Source organism: Triturus cristatus, chromosome 4_1 (assembly GCF_964204655.1).
Source record: "Triturus cristatus chromosome 4_1, aTriCri1.1, whole genome shotgun sequence".
In the NCBI taxonomy this organism is placed as follows: Eukaryota; Metazoa; Chordata; class Amphibia; order Caudata; family Salamandridae; genus Triturus; species Triturus cristatus.
The window spans coordinates 872,940,616-872,962,211 of NC_140585.1; the positions used below are offsets into that span (position 1 = coordinate 872,940,616).

The 21,596-nt window shown below is 45.9% G+C and overlaps 1 protein-coding gene across 4 annotated transcripts in view; it reads right to left on the reverse strand.

Annotated features, from left to right (window-relative positions):
* Nucleotides 1–21,596, reverse strand: part of PLXNA4 (plexin A4) — a 1,024,340-nt gene that overhangs the window by 229,224 nt on the left and 773,520 nt on the right. For all 4 annotated transcript variants that reach the window (XM_085653587.1, XM_085653590.1, XM_085653588.1 and 1 more), the window contains one exon: nt 19,707–19,824. In XM_085653587.1, coding sequence (XP_085509713.1) covers nt 19,707–19,824 — 118 coding nt within the window. The remainder of the gene's footprint in view (nt 1–19,706; nt 19,825–21,596) is intronic.

A 21,596-nucleotide genomic window follows, 5' to 3' on the forward strand; every position in this document is an offset into this window, starting at 1 on the left:
TATTCAAAACTTTGCTGCACAAAAATGAAAACTTCCATTAGCCAACGCCATTACAAATGCACGCCAAACTACCTCAAGAGCAGGAGGTAACTCTGACTGGATGTGTCGGTCATGAATCGGATTTAACCATGTGGAAGAAGAAACAGGTACTCTTGGGTCCAAGCTGTTATTCCCCATTCCAGTCACAAAAACGCACGACGGTCAGATTTAGGTTAGGAGATACTGGCCAGAATAATCATTCCCAGCCCAGACATCAAAGCCATGTGAATCTAGCGATCTTCTAACGTGGGCCTTAGCGGCAAAGCCTTGCTTAAACTTTAATATTCCTGTGGGAAAAGTGTCTGCAAGCCGTCTCAGTTAGCACACAAGTAGTTTCTGATTTATTTACAGCCATCAGGCTTCCACACCTAGGTCACCTGCCTCTTTCTTTTTTAAAGATACTTGCCTGAATTTTGCTTACAGTCTTTCAAGCGCCACTTTCGTTAGATCCACCCTCCTAAAAAGACTCCCACAGTCGGATGTGGTCCGGAGAAAATTAGTCCCTCCAAAAATCGAGCGCTCATGCCTGCCATCTCTCAGGCTACCCAAGCAAGAGCATTGACTGGCTGGGTGTCCTATAACTGCCACATCATAAACTCCACCCCCACCATGTTGTAGGCGCTGTGGTGTTACGCCACACCCAATGCTGACGCTGGAGTAAAACGCGGAAACTCACTCTGCCATCCCACCCCTTCACAAAACAGCCCTTCGCCTGCGGATTCCACCCAAAATCAATGCAGAAGTCGTGGCTGTGCAAGGAGTTCTACGAGTGCCCATCCAACCCGCTTCAATGCGCCTTTTGATCGTGGAGTGAAATATTTCTAAAACCAGCTAAAGGCTCAAAAGTTTCAACACATGTCACATTAATCTGAATGTAAACTTCAAAACACGGATTTGAACGCTGGCAGGGCTGACTCCCACCTTTTGTCATTCTCCGATTGGTACAAATTAAAAATGAGCACAGATTGGCAAGTGCAGCAATTGTTGTCTAGAGTGCATATGAACTGGAAGCAAGTGGCGTCACATAGTATTCATTTTATTTTCTGCTGCTCCAACAGTCGTTTCAATGATCTTCATCTTTTCTTCTTGATTAGTTTTTAAAAACCTTCGTTTGGGAGGAGTCGAGGACTTGCTCCCCACCCCTCAGTCCTGCGTGGTAGTTCGGTCCAAAGTATTATTCTCAGCCATCACAGGGACAACAGCCGTCTCATGAGCCAGTGAGCCTTCTGTGCATCTAAACAACAATACAATGAGCATTCTTCCAAAAAATACCAGCCAGATCTATTTCTGAAGCAACATCTCGGAGCCACAGTTTACTCTGTCATTAGCATTTTAATGGGAAAACTTTCCAGACACAATCCCAAGTGGGAAGTCGCTCTCTGAATATAAATGAACCCGCTCCTTTCCACAGTGGAGGTGCGCAGGTGCCTGGACGTTTCCAAATGCCTAGCCGGCGTGGAAATCCTCTCCCCTGGACCGGAAGACCCTGGAGATCACAGAGGCTCTGTCTGAGGACGTGGACGAGTCAGGAATAGCGGGTGATCGCCTATGACCCATGCAAGCTTCTCTTTTTCATACCTCAGTTTCCAAAGCTCAATCTTCTTTCATGTTGTACTTCTGCGGTTCTGAGGTATCGTCACTAATCCCAAACCACAAGTCAAATTATTTGAGCTGTGTTTTCTTTTCAAGCACTAATTGTCAAGTTATAAAGGCAACCCCATGAGGTCAAACTAAGTATTTTTCTTCAGATTCAAGGCCTTGTTTAGCTGGTATGAAAGTTCCAGAACAGATTGCGCTGAATTTACACCCTGAGTGTCTCCTACTTAACACGTGTCTCCATGGGAATCCGGATCAATTAACCCCGAGGCTGGGAACACTTACAGCAAGCAGGGGTTTCTCTTCAGCAAGAATCTAGATCAAGATGCACGTCATATCATAGACATAGAAAACAGACTTGTGGAGATGACGGCTTAAGAGGGACAGCTCTACACTTAGAAACAGGTACAGTGCAAGCAGGAGCCATGCAAACACACCTTGGAATAAATCTTCACCCATGGACTGCACTCAGCAGTGAGCGGGGCAATGAATAAAAGTAGGGTTTGGTGCACCGTCAGAGGGGCAGTGATAAGGACCACAACAATCCCACGTTTGTGGACAGCTGCAATAAGAGGTCCTCAGGCACTTATAGCGACTTTGTTTAATGCAATGAAAAGTGTGGTAATAGACAGACACTGCTTGAACTAAATAATGCGTGTCATTCTAACATTAAACTAAGAATACAACAGCCGCATTCATCCAGTCAACTTCCATCCTGTGCCTTCTTGAGGGCATATAGACATTGCCTCCTGGCGACAGAGATGCATTCACTGTCAAGGCCTTGATTTAGCAAACAAATGCTACTGTGTCATCCTTCCTGTTCAAAGAGAGCAACTTCTTACATCGGGTCAATTCACTGTTCATACTGGAGCAACAAAGAGGCACATGCCAGAGCATCAAAGCAAGAGCACACCCAGTGCATTTATTCGCCTATATTTATGGTGCAGATCTTCAGGGGCCATAAAACGTATATCCTATAAGATAAGGAGGAGATGGCATACACGAGGGCTGAAGGTGCACTGCCGATAGACCAATATATGGGCAGATAGGTGGACAGATAAACAGATAGGCAGATAGATTAGATTAAATCAACACCTAGCTGGATTGATATTTAGGTAGACATAGATGAAGATGTGCATGTTTCACAATTTGTGCTGGCAAGTTCTGCTCTAAAAACCTTGCTTTTAGTTTAATAACTTTCACAGAGTTACATAAAAACTCCACAAGATTCCGTGGAGTCCTGCCAACAGGTGGAAATAGGCACAGGGCACAGCTTGCTCTGCTTGTGCTGTGATTTAGCGCCGGTATCGCAATCCACATTGGAAAATCAGCGCAAACAGCACCATGCGGTGCGCTAGAGGGTGCAGTTGCTTGAGTTGATTTTGCTGCCACTCGAGCTGATTTTCTACTTGCGTGGCAGTCTTCTGACTGCGAACAGTCATGACTGGCCATGTTAGAAAAACCTCACGGGATGTCCTACTACCAACCTTAATTTGCACTAGGGGATATCAACTCTAACTCACGCTCGCCAACTTACTGTTCTGCATATGCGCATGAGAGACAAATTCTACCACATAGAGATTGGTGAACTTTGGCCGGAACTCCATATGATCACCAAAATTTCATCAATTTCGCAAGCAGAATGGAATATTCCACCCACTACTAAATATTTCCTTAATTATGTGATTACATATAATGCAATTGCTATGCCCATGAGTGATCATAATCCGGTTGGTTTGGTGTTAACAAATAGTGCCTTCTTGTCAAAATCTGTTGTTCTCCAGCGGACTATATTGCCTGTAAAAGAAAAGGATCAGGGGAGAAGACTTAAATGGGAGTCGGTTGTACCGGATTTTTTTTTTATAACTTTATCCAATTCAGTCGCGGAAGAGTTAATGGTGTGTGCCACCCCATCAGCTGGGTACAATGATATTATATCTTCCTTTGAAGATATTTGCCGGTTTGTGTCTAGCAGTCTTTTAGCCAAAGGGCAGGGGGCTAAACAATACCCGGCGAAAGGCTGGTTTGATAAAAATTGCAGTAAAGCTCATAACCGCCTTAAAAAAGCCTTCAACATCCGCCCAAGGGATAAGGAGCTTGTGGCACGATTGAGAAAGGATTATAACACGGCCATCACTCTGCGTAAAAATGAATTAAAAAGTAAAGCTTGGGAGGATTTAAGGGATAAAGCTACTCTAAAAAATAGTGCTGAGTTTTGGACAATAATAAATTCTCCATTTCTTACAGGCGCTCAAAACTCAGCACAGGAATTAAACATCTCAGAGGTCGATTGGCTATCCCATTTTGAAAAAATTTATGACAGTCACAGGGAGGCGGACCCTTTTATAACTCCCGTAAATGGTAGCCCCATGGAGCCTGTGAGTTTTGAAACCTGTGAGGTACTTAGAGCCATAGAGGAGACAGCAGGGCGCAAGGCCCCTGGCCCTGACGGAGTGCCAGCGGACATGTACAGGGCAAATCCACTGTTTTGGGCAAACATTTTAACTAGAGTTTTTAACGCTGCCGCAATAGTGGGTTTCCCTGAGTCCTGGTCTCTAGCTACAATCGTCCCAATATTTAAAAAAGGGCAGAGAGGAGATCCAAAATGCTATCGACCTATATCGCTTCTGGACTCCTCGGTAAAAATTTTAGGCAAGGTTGTCCTGGCGAGGATCTCCGCGTGGGCCAAGGGAAATAACATCCTATCCGAGGCACAATTCGGCTTTAGGTCAGGGAGGAGTACTGAGGACCAATGCCTCAACCTCCACCTCATACTGTCCAAATACACCAAAGCAAAAGGGGGCAGCTTATTCCTTGGTTTCATGGACCTGTCCACAGCTTTTGATCTTGTTAATAGATCTAAGCTGTGGGCAATGTTGCTGGAGATGGGCCTCGACAGTTCCTTGGTACACTTTCTGGCGGAGCTCCACAAAGATCTGAGGGCCCGTATTAGAATGACCACCGACGGAAAGTGTACCGAGAGCTTTAGATCCACTAGAGGGGTCCGCCAGGGATGCATCCTGGCGCCAATGTTGTTCACGCTCTACGTGAACTCTTTGGAGGGTTACCTAACGTCTGCCACAAAAGATTTCCCGAGCATGGGGGGTGCACCAATTCCGGTGCTCCTCTATGCCGATGACGCGGTACTCATAGCTAGGACCCCAGTTGCCCTACAAAAGTTACTTGATGCCTTTTGTAATTTTATGACTAGTCTCGACCTGGTGATCAACAAAAGTAAATCACATACCATGTCTGTAGGATGTGGTATGCGTAAAGAAAAATCCTTTTTCTGTGACGGAGAGGTGATTACTAGTGTCAAGGTCTTTACCTACTTGGGTGTGATTTTTGATCAGAGGGGAACCTGGACACCGCAGGTAACATCTAAAATGAATGCGGTAAGAAGCTCATATGCTGCAATTCTGGGTTTTGCTAAGAGATTGGGGGGGGAAACCTATGGAGGCTATTATGGCCATCTATAAAGCCAAGACAATTGCAATTGCTAGATATGGTGCAGCAGTCTGGGGTTACGTTAATTCTAAAGATATCCAGACTGAGGAAAACAAATTTTTTCGCTCACTGCTGGGTTTACCCCAGTCAACTGCTACCTTCTCAGTACACCTAGAGCTGGGAATGGGTTACATCCTAGACATAATAAATCTAGCTCCACTATTGATGTGGATAAAGCTTTGGCTTAACCCAAACCTTAGCCTTAATCATCGGATCATCAAAGATTGTCTCCAACTTGATCACAGAAGGGACATTCAGTGGCTGTCTTACATTGAAACTATGACAGCACTCTTGGGACGCCCTGAAATCTTTAGTAGACCTGAAGCCTTGTGTAGAGCTGACCTGCCGTGGGTGAAAATAAATTTTCTGAGAATTCGCATGGCCGAGCGCGAAGCCCACGATTTATGTAAACCCTCTGTGAGGGCTCATGTTCTGATATCTCCATCCTGTGTGCTGGCCCCTTATTTAATAACGGTAACCAACCCTTTTCATAGATGGCTTTTATCCAAATTTCGGTTTAACCAAATTTATACAGTGCTGTGGGATGTGAAAGACTGGTGCAAGCTGGAGGAATCGGCCCCATGCAAATGTGATGGTTTCTCTATTCAGGATAATGCCCATTTTTTGTTCTTTTGTTCCTTCTATCATGAACCGCGCACAAGATACTTAAAATCTATTTTGAAGGACCTGGGCTTTATCCAGTATAAGCCTGCACTGTTTTATTTACAGATGTTGCTCTCTCCTCTAATTATGTACTGCACTGCTAGTTTTCTAGCCGCATCTGTAAGATGCAAGAGAATAAGGCTAAGATTGGAAGAACAATAGAAATCTGGATCCATCTATATTGCTCATTCGAGTGCTTTTTTTAAATGTATTTTATGCAATTATCGCCCTTTTAACCTGCTTTTTAAATTTATCAACTGTTTAATACTGTATTAAATTTATCAACTGTTTTATAGATGAACTTTTGATATTTGCTGTAGAATGCTTTTATGATTTTAATTAATCGAATAAAGTGGAATTTGACTTGACTTGACTTGAATTATTTTGTCAATTCTTCAAATTGTACCGCCAATGGTGCATAACGTGACAAATAAGAAAAATCCATGGTTGTGCAGGAAACATAACTGCAGCAGAAACACAAAGGGGCTGATTATGACAGCTACGGACAAGCCGTTTGTGGCAGTCCGCCCACCAACAGCTCCTCGATCCGACTTCTGGATTACAATACCGGCGGTCGGACCCACAAAGGTCGGGGGAATACATCCGCCTCTGCCCGGATCAGTGATCCTGATGGGGCGGCGATTGGACTCGTAGTTCCAAATGGCAGCGGTGCTGAGGCAGGCCCCTCCATCGGGATTACGATATCCCTTTCCGATAGCCTTTTCATGGTGGGAAGACTACCATGAAAAGGCTGTCGAAAACTGAATTTTGGGGCAATAAACAAGGCGCCCATCCAACATGGGCCACTGTAAAGTGGCCCTGGGGGACATTTAGTGCCCCCAAACACCTCCATTGACGTGCAGGAAGTGCTCCTTTACACGTTGGCTTGTGCTGAAGCCCTTTTCCTTGCCTGCAGTCCAAACTGCCATGAAAAGGAGCACTTTGCAACCACCAGCGCGGCAGTCGCATCGTAATGAGCCGATCAGACTGCTGCCTACTTATCCACTATCATTATCAGCCCCAATATTTCCAGGTGCCCTGATTATATGTCATAGTGCCAATTGTCAGACTTCTGAAATAAAAAATAAAATGTAGTTCCTGACTTTCTGCATTTTTTTTCTTGTAGGTAATCAATCGTTAAAATGTCCTCTAGGTGAGAGCGAGCAGAGATAGGCTTTCAAATGCAGAGGCGAGCATCTCACCACTAATGGGCTAACATTGGATAAAAAAATGGGCATGTTAAAAAGATATTTACTAGAACAATGCGAGCAGCTGCAGATAAAGTATTGGAAAAGGCACTGAGAAAAGATAAAAATAAACAATGTGCTACCACCCCTCTTCCTGAGCTGATCCTAGAGGTTAGTGTGATTTAGGTGGAGTGCCGAAACTGGGCCAGGACTTGAAAGATGGGCAACACGCGCTGTAGTAGGACCAGTAGAACCAACCAGGATATAGATGCAGAGTAGTCTGGACAGTCCTACTAATGAATAATGCGCACTTCCTATAGAGGAAAGAATCTATGAAAAATTAACTATCTATGCCGTTAACCTATTCAAATTGTGTGTACTATGCACGGCTGGACAGATGACCCTAACCCCTTCTCCCATTAAGACACACTTCAGGCATATCCCTGAGGCAACGGTGGAATGTGGTATCTCAAAAGCCTTGGCTTAGTCAATCCCTCAGTTCCTGTGCTCTGCATTACCTTGCAAACCTCATGGGCCCGAGTTGTCTAGGTCACAGCTATAAACCTTAGGCATCTGTGTTCGGTTTTACCATGGAAGCCGACATACCCCCTCCATCACCTGTGAGTGTATTATCTCACAGATATTGGCCTAACTCCTTGTGTAACTAAGCTCTATGGTGCCTCATGTGCCAGGGCTTTTACTATGTCAGGCCCCACCGATGGTCAATCCTTTGGGTATCAGAACTCTGCTTAACCATAGCAAGCATCAGGTACTTGTGCTCTATAGTACCATGTGGATCTCGGGTATGGCCCTCTCACGTTTGTGCTCCATGGTCAGGGGTGTCTGCTCATAATTAGAAGCAGTGGGAGCAGGAAATTAAATAAAATAAAATAAAAGAGAACTCACCTGCCACTGCAGCTGCCACTTCGGTGCTCTGGTCCCGACTCGCGATTGCCTGCACAGGCTCCAAGAATCCAATCCAGATGCTGCTCTCATGCTGGTAATACTTTTTACCAGCATGAGAACAGCGTAACTGATTGGCCTGAGCGGGCTGATTTGATGCTCGCTCAAGGCACAGGGATCCTGTGCCATTTCTCGACCCAGCTGTGCAAGACAGCTGGGATGGAGAAATTTAAGTGTGCATGTCAGTTTGGCTGTCCTAAGACAGCTGGCCAAACCGACATGCGCACTTAAGTGCCCCCACCACTTCTCCTCTCTCCTGCTGACGCCATGACGCTCCGGCCCTAAGACATGGCTGCCTGTGGCATCCTAAGAAAAATAAAATGATAATTAGATGGTTTTATTGTCGGTTATTTTTCACGTTTGCATCTGCTGCCTCTCAGGAGTGGGGCGACGCTCCTCCGCCATAACGGAGGAGCCGCCCCTGACCATAGTACCCACGAAGGACTTAGATATAGCATTTAGGTTGATGTTTTTTCATTACAGAAGTACTAATCAGGCACCTGCTGGTTGCGGTACCTTTGCATACAGATGCTGTGCTGACTATGTTGACTAAAAAGGCAACCTTCTATGAAGCTGTCTGATTATGCAAGGCATAAGGAAGAGGAGCTGGCAGCACAATCCTGAATGGAGCCCTTTGGCTGATGACATTTGTAAGTGTGAAAAGGTAGCGTAGGAGGGAGAAATATAATTTTATATCCTGGCAATTGTTAAAATTGCATTAAAATTAAATCAAATATATTTCTGACCAAATGCTGCAGCACTGGTTCAATTGAAACATTTTCGCCTGATTTGTAAATTGCTAAATATGATCACAGACAGAAGTTTGTTCTTCTCCAGTTTCTTGGTTGTACCCACGCTGTCCAACCTAAATAATATGAATCCCTAGAACATAGTGGATGCAGATATTTGTATGTATGTGGAATCATAACTAACAGGAGAACACGATCCATAAAGGAAGCTTCTGTTGCGCGCACTTCACTCAGGCAGATCCTCTCAAAGGCCTGGCCTGCAAAGCTCTTTGCTGGTGCAGCCTGAGTAGAAGTGAGAGCAGTTGTTTGTTTTCCTTAAATGAAAATATGTTTTTTCCTCTGCAGTCCCTAAGAACATGTCTCTGCTCGGAGGTCTCTGTTGAAGGGATTCGTGATTCATGTCAAGGTGGCGGCCATATTTGAAGGTCACCCAGGGATTATGCAAGCTCTCCCCAAGGCGACGTGACATCCTGCGCCTACGTCTGGTTTTAATTACAAATGATTTGTTCCATTGATCTCATGTGGTGCCACCCACACAATGCCGCAGACACTAGCCGGCTGCACATTGCCTCATAACTCTCTCACAGCGTTTAGCATCATGTTTAGGGCTGCCTGAACGTATTTTATTTAATGAAGTTTACTCTTATTTATGATAAGGTTAAAAATTAAATCCACTATGAACAGGGTGGAAGGGAACAGGGCATCCCCCAAAGATCAATGAGAGGCAGGGCCGGACTGGGAACCAAAACCGGCCCTGGCAAAGAGCTCGGCGGCACCTCGGTGTGCCGCCGAGCTCTTTGCCAGGGCCGGTTTTCGGCCGATTTTGTTACAGGGCCGATGCTGCAAAAACGACCCTGTTACAAAAACGGCCCCTGGGGGCCTAAAACCAGCCCCCACCCGTGCGGCGCACCAGGGGATTGCCCGGTGCCCGCTACGGCCAGTCCAGCCCTGATGAGAGGTAGCGTGAGACTGATCGACTGCAGAGAGTGAGTGCTGAGTGACTTTGAGTAGAGAGCGTGTTACTGAAAGAGCGATGAACGATTAAGCAATGTGTAAAAGAAAGAGTGCCCGAGTGTATAAAAAATAGTGAGTATGAGACTCAGTGAGTGAGAATGTTACTACTGCCTGCAATTGGGCAGAAAGTACACCCCCTCTACAGAGTTGGGTTGATGAATGAGAGATTGCGTTGAATGAGTGAGCACTGTCAGTGAGAGCCACTGTAACTTCAGTAAATGCGAGTGAGTGACTGCAGCGAGATGTGAATGTAGGAGTGAGTATGTTCTAGAGTGAGTCTCTAGGGTTGAACATTGAGTAAGAGTGCAGTGAATTTCCTTGCGGTTTCATGTTTCTCAAATCAAAAACACTCAGATGCATGCAAGCCATGAAGGGGCACTCCTTAATGAAGCCAGCACTCCGCTGATTGGTCCTCTCTGTTTGTTTGTAACTGTTCAGCAGCAGATGCTACAGACCTCCTGTAGTCTGAGAAGTTAGGATGTTGCTTCTGAATGGAGCTGATACGTCATCCCTCAAACTATGGAGTTTCTTTACAGCTACATGAATAATAAGGAACTGGGTGCGAAAAATTCATGCGAATTGGGATAAGGAATATTAAAAAATATACCGACTTTCTGAATGCATTGCAAGAAAAGTGTTTCCGTCGTTTATGCTCATATTCAGTTATTTTATCATCTCTGACAAAGTAATAAATGCATATCAGAACAGGAACAATTAAATATTTATTGCAGTAGGAAGAAAACGAGTAACTTACCTGTAACTTTGGTTCTCCAGTATTGGAAACTTTCATAGATTCCCATGCTTGTATCATTCCCAGTCGTCGGAATGAGAGTCCCCGGTATACATAAAATAGCAATAGAAACCATTACCAAAACAGAAACTAGGCCTAGGCCCATTCTCGTTTTGCAACCTATCCACCTCTTTTTGTAAAAGAGACCAAAAAAAGTGATCAACCAATCAGATTAGCCTCACCCCTTAGAACCCTCCTGAGAGAAGCGCAGAACCTCAGATTTTCGTAGCCGTTGTGAACCACAACACTGAAGGTGCTAGGGGCTGAGCTTTCCCAGGGAAGGAGAGTGGGTCGCATGGGAATCTAGGAAAGTTTCCAATACTGGAGAACCAAAGTTACAGGTAAGTAACTTGTTCCAGTATTGGAACTTTCATAGATTTCCATGCTTGTATCAGAGTAGCTAGCAGTTATCAGCACATCTTTGGAGCCATGGCCATTATAAAACCAAGAACAAAGCAATAGCACATGCACCATAATGACAATTTCAATGGTCAATCATCATTCTTGGAAACCTTAGAAAATATAGACACATGAGGTTCAAAAATGTGCAAGAGCTGTAAAACAGTAACATGGAAGGAGGGATGAAAGAGAAAGCTCACCACTACTGAAAGGTTCCTCAGGACTGTCTGACCCACTGATGTGTCACTCTGCGTTGCTGAATCCAGGCAGTAATGTCTTGCAAATGTATGAGTACTGCTCCAGGTCGCTGCCCTGCAGATCTCCTGGATAGGAACTCCGGCAAAGAGGGCTGTCAAAGAAGAAATCACCCTCGTGGAGTGAGCACGGACCCGACCTTCCAGGGGCTTACCCGCTGCTCTGTGACAATACTGGACAGCGCTGGTAATCCAACGAGCGATCCCCTGCTTGGAAAGGTGAAACCCCTTACGAGGGTCACTAAAAGACACAAATAGTTGAGGAGACCTCAAGTCTTTAGTACGCTGGATATAGAATTTTAAGCACCTCTGAATGTCCAGTGAGTGGACTGCCTTTTCTGCCGGAGTAGTAGGTTGAGAGAAAAAAGTTTTGAGTATGACCGGCTCATTCAAATAAAAGTCTGAAAGCACTTTCTGTATGAACTTTGGGTTGGTATGTAGTATCACTGTACCCTTTTTGAACTGGAGAAAAGGTTCCTGAATGGTGAGAGCCTGCAATTCACCCACTCTTGTAGCCGAAGTCAAGGCCAGTAGAAGAGCTACCTTCCAGGAGAGGAATTACAAATCCTCCCGGTGAATAGGTTCGAAGGGATGCTTCATGAGCTGGGTGAGAACCAAGTTATGGTGCCAAAGAAGAGGCGGAGGCTTGACTGGAGGGAAGACTGAAAAGGCCCTTGAGAAACTGTTTAATTATCCTTGCCGACCAGAGGGACGGACCTGAAGATGTGCGTCTGATACGAGAGATGGCGGCAAGATGCACCTTGATGGAAGAGTGAGCCAGCCCCAATTTTGCTAAGAAAGAATGTAAGGAAGAACTTCATGTGGCTCAGAAGAAAAAGGATGGATACCCTTTTTCTGGGACCAAATGCAGAAACGCTTCCCCTTCAACTTGTAGGTCTTGTTGGTATTTGGGGCTCGTGCCTGAGAGATCACCTCTCTACATTCTGTTGAAAGGGTCAAACCAAGAATTCTCACTGCTCAGGAGCCATGCCAACAACTGCAGAGATTCAGGATCCGGATGCCAGACTTGGCCCTGGGACATCGTCAGCAGCGAAGGAATCAGCTGCAACGGAAGTGGAAGGTCCAGTTAGAGGAGATGCAGCTCTGTGAACCAAAACTGTCGGGGCCACGCAGGAGCTATCAAAATCATCTTGCAAGGTTCCGCTTTGAGCCTCATGAGAAGCCTGGGGATCAGAGGAATGGGAGGAAAAGCGTAAACAAATGCCCCTGACCAGGCCATCGAAAGTGCATTCCCCAATGATCCCCGATGGTGAAGCCTGCTTGCGTAAAATCGGCATTTCTTGTTCTCCGGCGTGGCAAAGAGGTCTATGGTCCAGTTCCCATTTGTGGCTGACCTATTTCAGTCTGCTGAGTGTGTATGCTGTCTTGTTGAGAACGCCTGGAAGGTGTTCTGCTTTGAGCGATATCCCCTGCTGGATAGCCCATTCCCAAATTGTCTGGGCTTCTTGTGACAAAAGACGAGATCTGGTGCCGCCTTCCTTGTTTATATAATGCATAGCCGTCGTGTTGTCTGTCCGTATTAGAACTGCAGACTGCTGTATTCATGGAAGAAACGCCTGCAAGGCTAGGCGAATCCCTCTGAGCTCCAGCAGATTGATATGTAGAAGATGCTGTTGGGGCAGCCAACGGCAGCTTACATGAAGGTCTTGCAAGACTGCTCCCCAGCCCTCTAGCGAGGCATCTGTAGTAATTATCTGAGGAGCAGGAGTGAACCTGAAGGAGAGACCCTGAGAAATGCTTTCCTTGTTCGTCCACCATGATGCGGCGTCTCTCATGGACACGGCAACGAAGACCTTGTCTTCGAAAGATCTGTCGACTTAGCGCCACGGCAAATCCAACTCCTCCTGGAGAGGACGCATCCGCAACCTGCAGTGAGGAATCAGAGGAATGCAGGAGGAATTGGCCCATTGGAGGGACTTGTAGAGGTGAACTGAAAGTGACTGTCTTTTTAATAGCAGAAGGGCCATAGCCATCAGCTTTTCTTGCCTCTCCAGGGTGGGAAAAGCTTTGTTGATGGAAGTGTCTATAATGGCTCCCAGAAATCTGGCTGTTCTGGATGGACAGAGGGTCGGATTTTCTGTGTTGAGAGTCAGACCGAGATTGTTGAAAAGGCCACGACTGATTCTTCTGCTGCGTGCTTGGTAGAAGCCTTCAGCAACCAAATCGTCCAGGTAAGGGAAGACCTGGTGCTGTTGTTTTCGTAGAAAAGCTGCCACCGGAGCTAATACCTTTGTAAAGATTCGTGGAGCAGATCGGAGTCCAAAATGTAGGACCTTGAACTGAAAGTGGCTCTTAGCTACTGTGAAGCGAAGGAACCTCCTGTGGGGTGGATGAATGGGTACATGAAAGTAAGTGTTCTCTAGATCCAATGTAATCCCCTGAGTTGAGAAGACAAAGGATGTCCTGCAGATAAACCATCCGAAAAGATTGTTTGATGAGATAGGTATTGAGCTCCCTCAGATCTAGAATAGGGCGCCACTTTTCTAAAGTCTTACGGACCAGGAAGAACCGGGAGTAGAAACCCTCTCCCCGCTGAGAGATAGGGACCAGTTCTATCGTGCCTTTGAGGAGCATTTGATGGACTTCCAACCATAGAAGACGGAGATGCTTTGACGCAGTGGTGCGAGGGGGCTTGGAAGTTGGTGCTTGGACAAATTCCAGAGTATGGCCGGATTGAATGATCTTCAGCACCCAACGGTCCGATGTTATTTATTGCCAGTTGTGGAGGTAATTTGATATTCTGCCTCCCACTGATGTTACAGGAGGAGAAGGGACAGTAGTAAGAGCCAGCAAGCCGCTATTGACGCTTCAAGGAGTCCCTCCCCTGGCGTCCTTGTCTTCCTATGTTAGTCGATCGAGAGAAAGAGGATTGATTTTGCCGTTGGTTATAATTCGGCCGGTAAGATTGCGTGGTTGATCCATATGAGGAATACCGTTGCTGTTGGCATCATCCTCTGTACATGCCATTACCCCTACCTCTGGCTCCAAGGAAGGGGACCTTGCAGTACTGCAGAGTCCCTAAGGATTTTGCAGTTTCCGTGTCTTTCTTAATGTCCTGGAGCGCATCATCAATATGTTTTCCAAAGAGCGCCTCCCCATCAAAGGGAAGATCCAAGATCTTGTTTTGGATCTCAGAACGAAACCATGTTGCCCGCACCCAGCCTTGATGACGAAGGACAGCAGCGCCCACCAGGGAGCAGAACGCAGTTGTTGCAATATCCATTGCACAGTCAATCACTTCAGCAGATGTTATCTCTCCCTCTTGAAGAATCTTCTTTGCATCTTTTTTCGCATCTTCCGGCAATTGGTCCAGATGGGGGAAAAGTTCACACCACATCTGGCGATCATAGAGACCAAGTATCGCTAAGGCATTAGCAGCTCTGACCAACAGTATGGACATGGAGGAAAACCTCTTGCCCGCGTTATCGAGGAGTCTGCCTTCTTTGTCTGGAGGTGTCGTGAGGGGAGCAGAAGGATTCCTGGATTTTCTTTGGGCAGCCTGAGAGATGACAGAGTCTGGTTTAGGCTGGCTGACCAAGCAGGCTGGGCTATAATCTAGAGCCCTATACTTTTCTCAAGGCGAGGCAGTACAGGAATTACCTTGGCTGGACTCCGCATCACTTTCAATCCTTCTTCCCAGACGTGACCAACAATCGGAATAGACCGAACAGACTTTTTGTAAGGCTCCTTAAAGTCATAAAGGAAGCATTCAGACTGCACCGTGGGCATGGGCAGTTCAAATCTTTTAGTGGCCTAGTCCATCAAATTATGGAAACCCCCTATGTCTGCAGGGGGCAATTAACAGGTGCTGGTGCAGGAGAAGATGGATCAGGAATGACATAGTCACCCCACTCTGTGTCTGGATCTGGTATTGTGACGGTGCCCTGGTCCTCATCCGAGGTCTCATCTGAACGAGAGGCATGACAGGTGGTGCATCCTGAGCCACAAGCATAGGCTGAGGCGGTGGCAGCTGAGGGGTAGCAGGCCGAGGAGGAGGAACAGCAGTAACTGGCACCACAACAGGAACTGGAGGATGTGTTGCAAATCTCCTCCTATAGACCAAAAGCATATTTTTTTAAGTCTGCTAGTAAGGAGAAAGGCATAGAGACCATCTCCTGCTGGTAGTCCTCTTGATAATCTGAGGAAGGATCATATTGCTGTTCCTTCACGTATTCCCTCTCAGAGTCTGTGTCCTGACACTTGACGTGTAATTGAGAAGGGCTATTTGCATAGGCAAAAGGTCCATCATCCTCTTTGGATCTCTCTTCTTCAAGGAGGAGTGCAGGAGGTAGAGGAATCACCCTCCTGGGGGAAGTCACCTCAGGTGTAATTTGTTGCTTTCTGATATAAATATAATTTTTTTCCATCGTCGACTAGGTCGTCAACGGGACCGTCGACAACAATGTGAGAATCGTTGATGAAGAAATGGATGTCGTCAACCCAGCCGTCGTCGACGTGGTAGCGGTCCTCACTCTCGTTGTCAACATCCTCGTCGACGTCGTCGACATCATCGACGATGACACAGCCACCACCGACGTCGAAGTCATCGAAGCGGAACTCTGAAGCGTCAGTGCCGGAGATGATGAAATCACCGCCGACGAGCCCGTCGACGGAGCCAGAGATGAAGAAGAAGACTGAGACTGTACCTTTGATGATTTCCTCGATGGAGTCGTTGACAGCGTTGTCGATGAATGAACCTTCTTCACAGATTTTACCTCAGAAGAGAGTACGGGGGGCTTTTGAAAGTCTTTGGAGCCGCTGGAGGAGAAGCTGGAGGAACAGAGCTGGATTTCCTTTCAGATATTACTCCTTTTGAAAGTCCTTCCCTCTCCTTTACACCTCGGTGAGGAGATTCGCCAGGACTACGCCCTTCAGACCTATGAGAGGTCTTTTTAAGGCCTGACCATGACGTTCTTCAGAAGGTGAAGGAGAAGCTCCACCCCTTTAAACAGACCTTCTGGAAGATGTAGCAGAGGATGCCTCATCACTGTCACTGGAGACTGGTTCCTTCCTTGACTTAAGCTTCTGGAGCCAGGTCAAAAGATGCCCCTCACGGTCTCGCGGAGTCTTTGTAGAAAAAGTGCAGCATATTTTACAGTCTGCCACCTTATGGTCTGGCTGGGTACAGACAGTAAATACAATCCTTGTGCTTGTCCTCCACATATAACCTCTTCTTAGCACAAGCTGCTCAGGCTTTAAAGAGGGTTTTCTTCTCGTTATCAGACATATTGAAGCAGATTTTGAAGAAAAACAGGTGAAAAAAACTGTAGAATGAAAGTTTACAGGAAAAAACTGAGCAGAGCTCAGTGGAGACTCCCATGCACAACGTGCGGTAGAAAATCTCAGGAGGGTTCTAAGGGGTGAGGCTAATCTGATTGGTTGTTCACTTTATTTGGTCTCTTTTACAAAAAGAGGTGGATAGGTTGCAAAACGAGAATGGGCCTAGGTCTAGTTTCTGTTTTGGTAATGGTTTCTATTGCTATTTTATGTATACTGGGGACACCCATTCCGACGATGGGGAATGATACAAGCATGGGAATCTATGAAAGTTCCAATACAGGAATAAGTAATGTACCACTACTAGAAAGGCACAATTGTTTATCCTTAACCACGGCCCACGGCCACTGGAAACATAGAATTCTGTGTTGCAACATTTTTCCTGTAGAATATGAGATTTACCGTGCTTGCCATCTGCTGCATAAATTGGGTATCTAAACACAAAATGTGTTTCTAACTGTTAGAAATAGGGTCTCTATTTGGCAGTGGTTTGCACCATGTCCAAGTAGGGACCCACACTTTACTCAGGGTAAGTGTAGTGCACACTAAGTTTACCTGTGCTCATTCTCGGGATTAACATAGAGCACTCAGGCTAAACTAAGGAGGCAATATGTAAAGTATTTGTGCAGACACACCAGCGGCGGTTACTCCGCTAAGGCAGAGGAGCATCACACCACTGCTTTAACTGCAAGCTCAATACAAAAAATAAAATGTTAACGCTCCATTATTATAATTTTATTTTTTGTATTGAGCTTGCAATTGAAGACAGGTTAGGGCAGGGCCGGGCCGGGCTGGGCTCCCGTGACGTTGAGGGAGAAGTGGTGGCTGCACCATGGTGTGCATGGCGGTTTGGCCGCCCGTGTCAGGCAAAAATCAAACATACAGAAGTCAAGATATTAATCTTTCAATAGTAAATCCATTCAATATTAAATACACTACCGGGAGTATGCAGTTCTTTGTGTGGGGACCGGCACAGCCCTACTCAGGTGCAAGTGTCAACTCCTCCTACCACTTAAGCTCAGAAAGCCTCATCAGCCTGGTGATGGGCCATCGGGATATGCCGGGCACACTTGCCCTCCCTTTGTGTGTGACTGTCCAGAGTGAATTCACAAAGCCCATCATCCAACCCAGACGTGTATACTAGGGACAGGCAGAGGAACCGAATGGTTTAAAGTAAGAAAATCCAAACTTTCTAAAAGTGGCATTTTCAGACCTGCAATTTAAAAAACAACTTCACAAAAAATGTGTTTTTAAATTGTGAGTCGAGAGACACCAACTCCAATTTTCAATTAGCTCCCAATTGGACAATACCCATGTAAAATGCTACAGGGTAGCCCCAATGGTAACTGATGGCAGAGATAGGCTTTGCTGTAGTGAAAAGGTAATTTAGTGTTGTTTCACTACCAAGAAATGTAAACTTGCAGGCACATTTCCCACCTTTTAAATGCACAGCACCCTGCCCCTGGGGCTACCTAGCTTCTAGCTTAGGGTTGCCTTATAGTAGTAAAAGGGAAGGTCCGGGCCAGGCAGGTAGGTGTACTTGCCAGGTTGGCATGCAGTAAAACACTGCACACACAGCTGTGCGGTGGCAGGCCTGAGACATGTTTGCAGGGCGACTCATGTGGGCGGCACAACCCATGGTGCAGGCCAACTACTAGCATTTGATTTACAGGCCCTGGGCACACACAGTGCACTGTACTAGTGACTTATTAGTAAATCAAATATGCCAATCATGGAGAAACCAAATGCTAAGACATTTTAGACACCACGCACATGCACTTTAGTAATTGCCAGGAGTGTTAAAGTACGCCGAGTCCTAAAACCAGCAAAAATGAAGTTCTGCGCACAATCAGAAACAGGAAGTCAGAAGCAGAAAGGCTGGGGAAATCATGTCAAAGATGCCAGGGCTACAACTATCTCAAATAGGCAACAAGTTACAAAACTAAAAGAAAGCGCCATTCTTAGTTCCACACAGTGGCAGACCCTTTCAAAGGGTTAACTGGTCACCTTTCGGTCTACTGATTGCAGTTTTCAGTTTTTAAACTGATACAAACGAGGGAGGCTGACACGCTCTGGGCAAACTATACTTCAAGAACTAACATTCTTTGCACGGTTCACGTGGAGTTCAGCAGAGCTGAGCAGCATCTACCACCCGGTACAAAAGGGGGTGGTGATGGACGGAGCATCAGAACCAATCAAACACTCACACCCAGTCAACAGATCTGGGTTTGATCCATCACCATTCTTTAGCCCACTCTGCCACCCCAGTTCAGACATGGCCATATGCAAATCAGTCTGACCCTGTGCCTCATGGGAACAGTCCAGCCCGAACTGCCAAGCCATGTCCCCTTTTGTACCGCTTTGTTCGCCATAAGTTGGCAGGGTATGCTCAGACGTTGAGTCCCTTGCTCACTTTGCCACTGAATTCAAGCAAGCCTGGCTGAAGACGGCTGAAATGCCAGAAACCGGTCCTAGGAAGCTTGTTTCCGGTCCAGGGAAGACATGGCTTGGCAGTTCGGGCTGGACTGTTCCCATGAGGCACAGGGTCAGACTGATTTGCATATGGCCATGTCTGAACTGGGGTGGCAGAGTGGGCTAAAGAACGGTGATGGATCAAACCCAGATCTGTTGACTGGGTGTGAGTGTTTGATTGGTTCTGATGCTCCGTCCATCACCACCCCCTTTTGTACCGCTGTGCTGCAGAACATGCCTTTCCTGTCACACAATTCAGTCAATCCTGCCACATAATTTGGTTATCCATGGTCGCTTAATTGTAGTGGCCCTATCAACAGCACTTGTTACTGAGTATTAGTTTTGAAGTCTCAGTTTGGACAGGTATGGACACAAAGCAATTGCCATACGTTAACCTCCTTCACTCAGGGAAGACAAGACAATTTGGGAAAGTGCTATAGTACGGTGTAGTACTAGGGTCCCCATTTTTCACATGATCATTTTATTGATGGAATTAATTCCTTTTTCATGTATCATAATACCATGAAATGTTAATGAGATGCATGACAGAATTTTACTTTGGATGTAATTGTAAAAAAAAAAAAAATTGTTATTTGACAAAAAAAAAAGACATCCCTCCGTCCTTAGGGGAAAAAACGTATCTAGCAAAACATATTAATGAGTGGTAGATTGTTGGGTGTATATCAAGAATCAGTGAAGCATTGACTGTCATGACAACCGTCCAGTCGAATCAAACCATGTTGTGCATGACATGGTCAGGTAACGTTACACTTACCACAAAGTAGTAGAGTTGAGAGGATCTGGCCTTAAACTCAGGTCTGCAGTCGCCCACGCAAACGTCTACGAATCCAGCATACTGGCTCAGTTTGGCCTCCCCCATCTCACAGACTATCCTGTAGATCAAAGCAGAGATGGCGCGATAAGGCAGGTGCTATGATAGGACAAGTTCATACCTTTGGGATTTGCCATGAAATCAGGGCCGTTTCTGCCATTAGGCAAGACTAGGCGGCCGCCTAGGGCGGCAAAAGGGGGAGGGCGGCAAAAAACAGGCGTTTGAGATCGCCTGGCTGTCACTTTCTTGCAACAGCTTAGGGATGCCGTTAAGGAGAAAGTTAAACGCAGCCCGTCTTGTCACCGCAAAGATGTTTCTAAAGTAAAAGGAGATAAACAATCCATTTGTGTTGCTGTTGTTTATCTTTGGCGGATCGGGAATTATGGGCAGGCTCATCACAGACACAGCTCTGACACTCCGAATAAACGCTGCTATTTGGGGGCAGTCGACTCCAGTGGAGGAAATCGGAAAAAAAATAACAGTGTTCCCAGGAGGGAACTAAAGGTGCCGTATCAAGACAGTGTTGGATTCACTAAAGAGAATGCCTTCAAATTCTATTTGCAGGGCCCTAGGGAAGTGACAACTGAACTCGGTACTTTGTGTTCCGCTTCAATTAAAATGTACCCGCTTGGGCTAAGGAGCCATGGCCTTCTTTAATAAACACCCAGCGCCTCGACGACCTCCCTACTAACCTCTGCATAAAATATTAATCAGACCTGGCATATGTTGGCTCAGCAGCAGGTGAGCAATAAGCGGCAACTTATGGTCTGAAGAACAGCATTAAATCCCTGGTCAATCAAATTACAAAAATGCTAAAGGAGGTACAAGTCTGTTTGAGTTATTATACATATTCCAACAGATCTGCAATTATAATAAGGATGTGGCTATCATATACCTATGGGCATATATAATTTTCCAGATGACCGTGCTATGCTGTCCAATTACAGCCCCAATGTCCAGTTACTGCCTTAATACCAGCTATAGCACCACATGAAAAGGCACAACTATTTACGAAAGGCACAGCGATCAGGAACAGCATCAATGCTAGCAGTGCAGGTTTCAGTCATATTCATAGACGTCTGCTATAAGGGCTCAGGGAGATTCTTCACTGGGAACATTTTGAATGATATGGGGTCACATTTTACACTGATTGGCTCAATAGTCATTGGTGTGCCTAGCCAGTGCAGCCTGACGCTCCCCAGGCGTGGACCCCATTTATTCAAATTATGCAGTGGACACACTGTGTATGTCAATTGGTGCACCTAGTATGAATTGGGTGTATTCCCTTATGTTAACAATTACATCTAGTATGCCAGTGCCAGAATTTTGCCAAGAATTACCTTACATATGCCATTGCCAGAAATGTGTCATTTCCACTTACAAACACACGTGCTCACATGTTCACACAGACAGATACAGTTTTTTTCCAACTTTCCTGGCTTCAGCTGCCAGCATCAATCCACTACTGCTCCTCAGCTGCTGTTGCATGGACCCTCATGCAGCATGCAGTTACTTCCAGGCTCAGGCTCTGAGGCAGGTAACTGAAAGCTGACATCTGTCTATCTTCACTGCGCAGAGTTCAGTTTTTCACTTCTAGATTTTTCTCTGTACCCTCTCACATCATGTCTCAGGACCGAGTGAGGTCAGAGAGGCTCCTGAGCTCACCCTTTGATGAGATGGAAGATGATGAGATGCAAACCTGGTATAGGGATGGGCCAGTCTACTCTGCAGCAAAATGAGCAGAGTTGCCACTGTAACTGGCAGTTGAAGTTCTCAAAGAGTGCTAAACGATTTTGTTAGAAGAGAAAGAATAAAAGTGTATAGAGAGTGAGA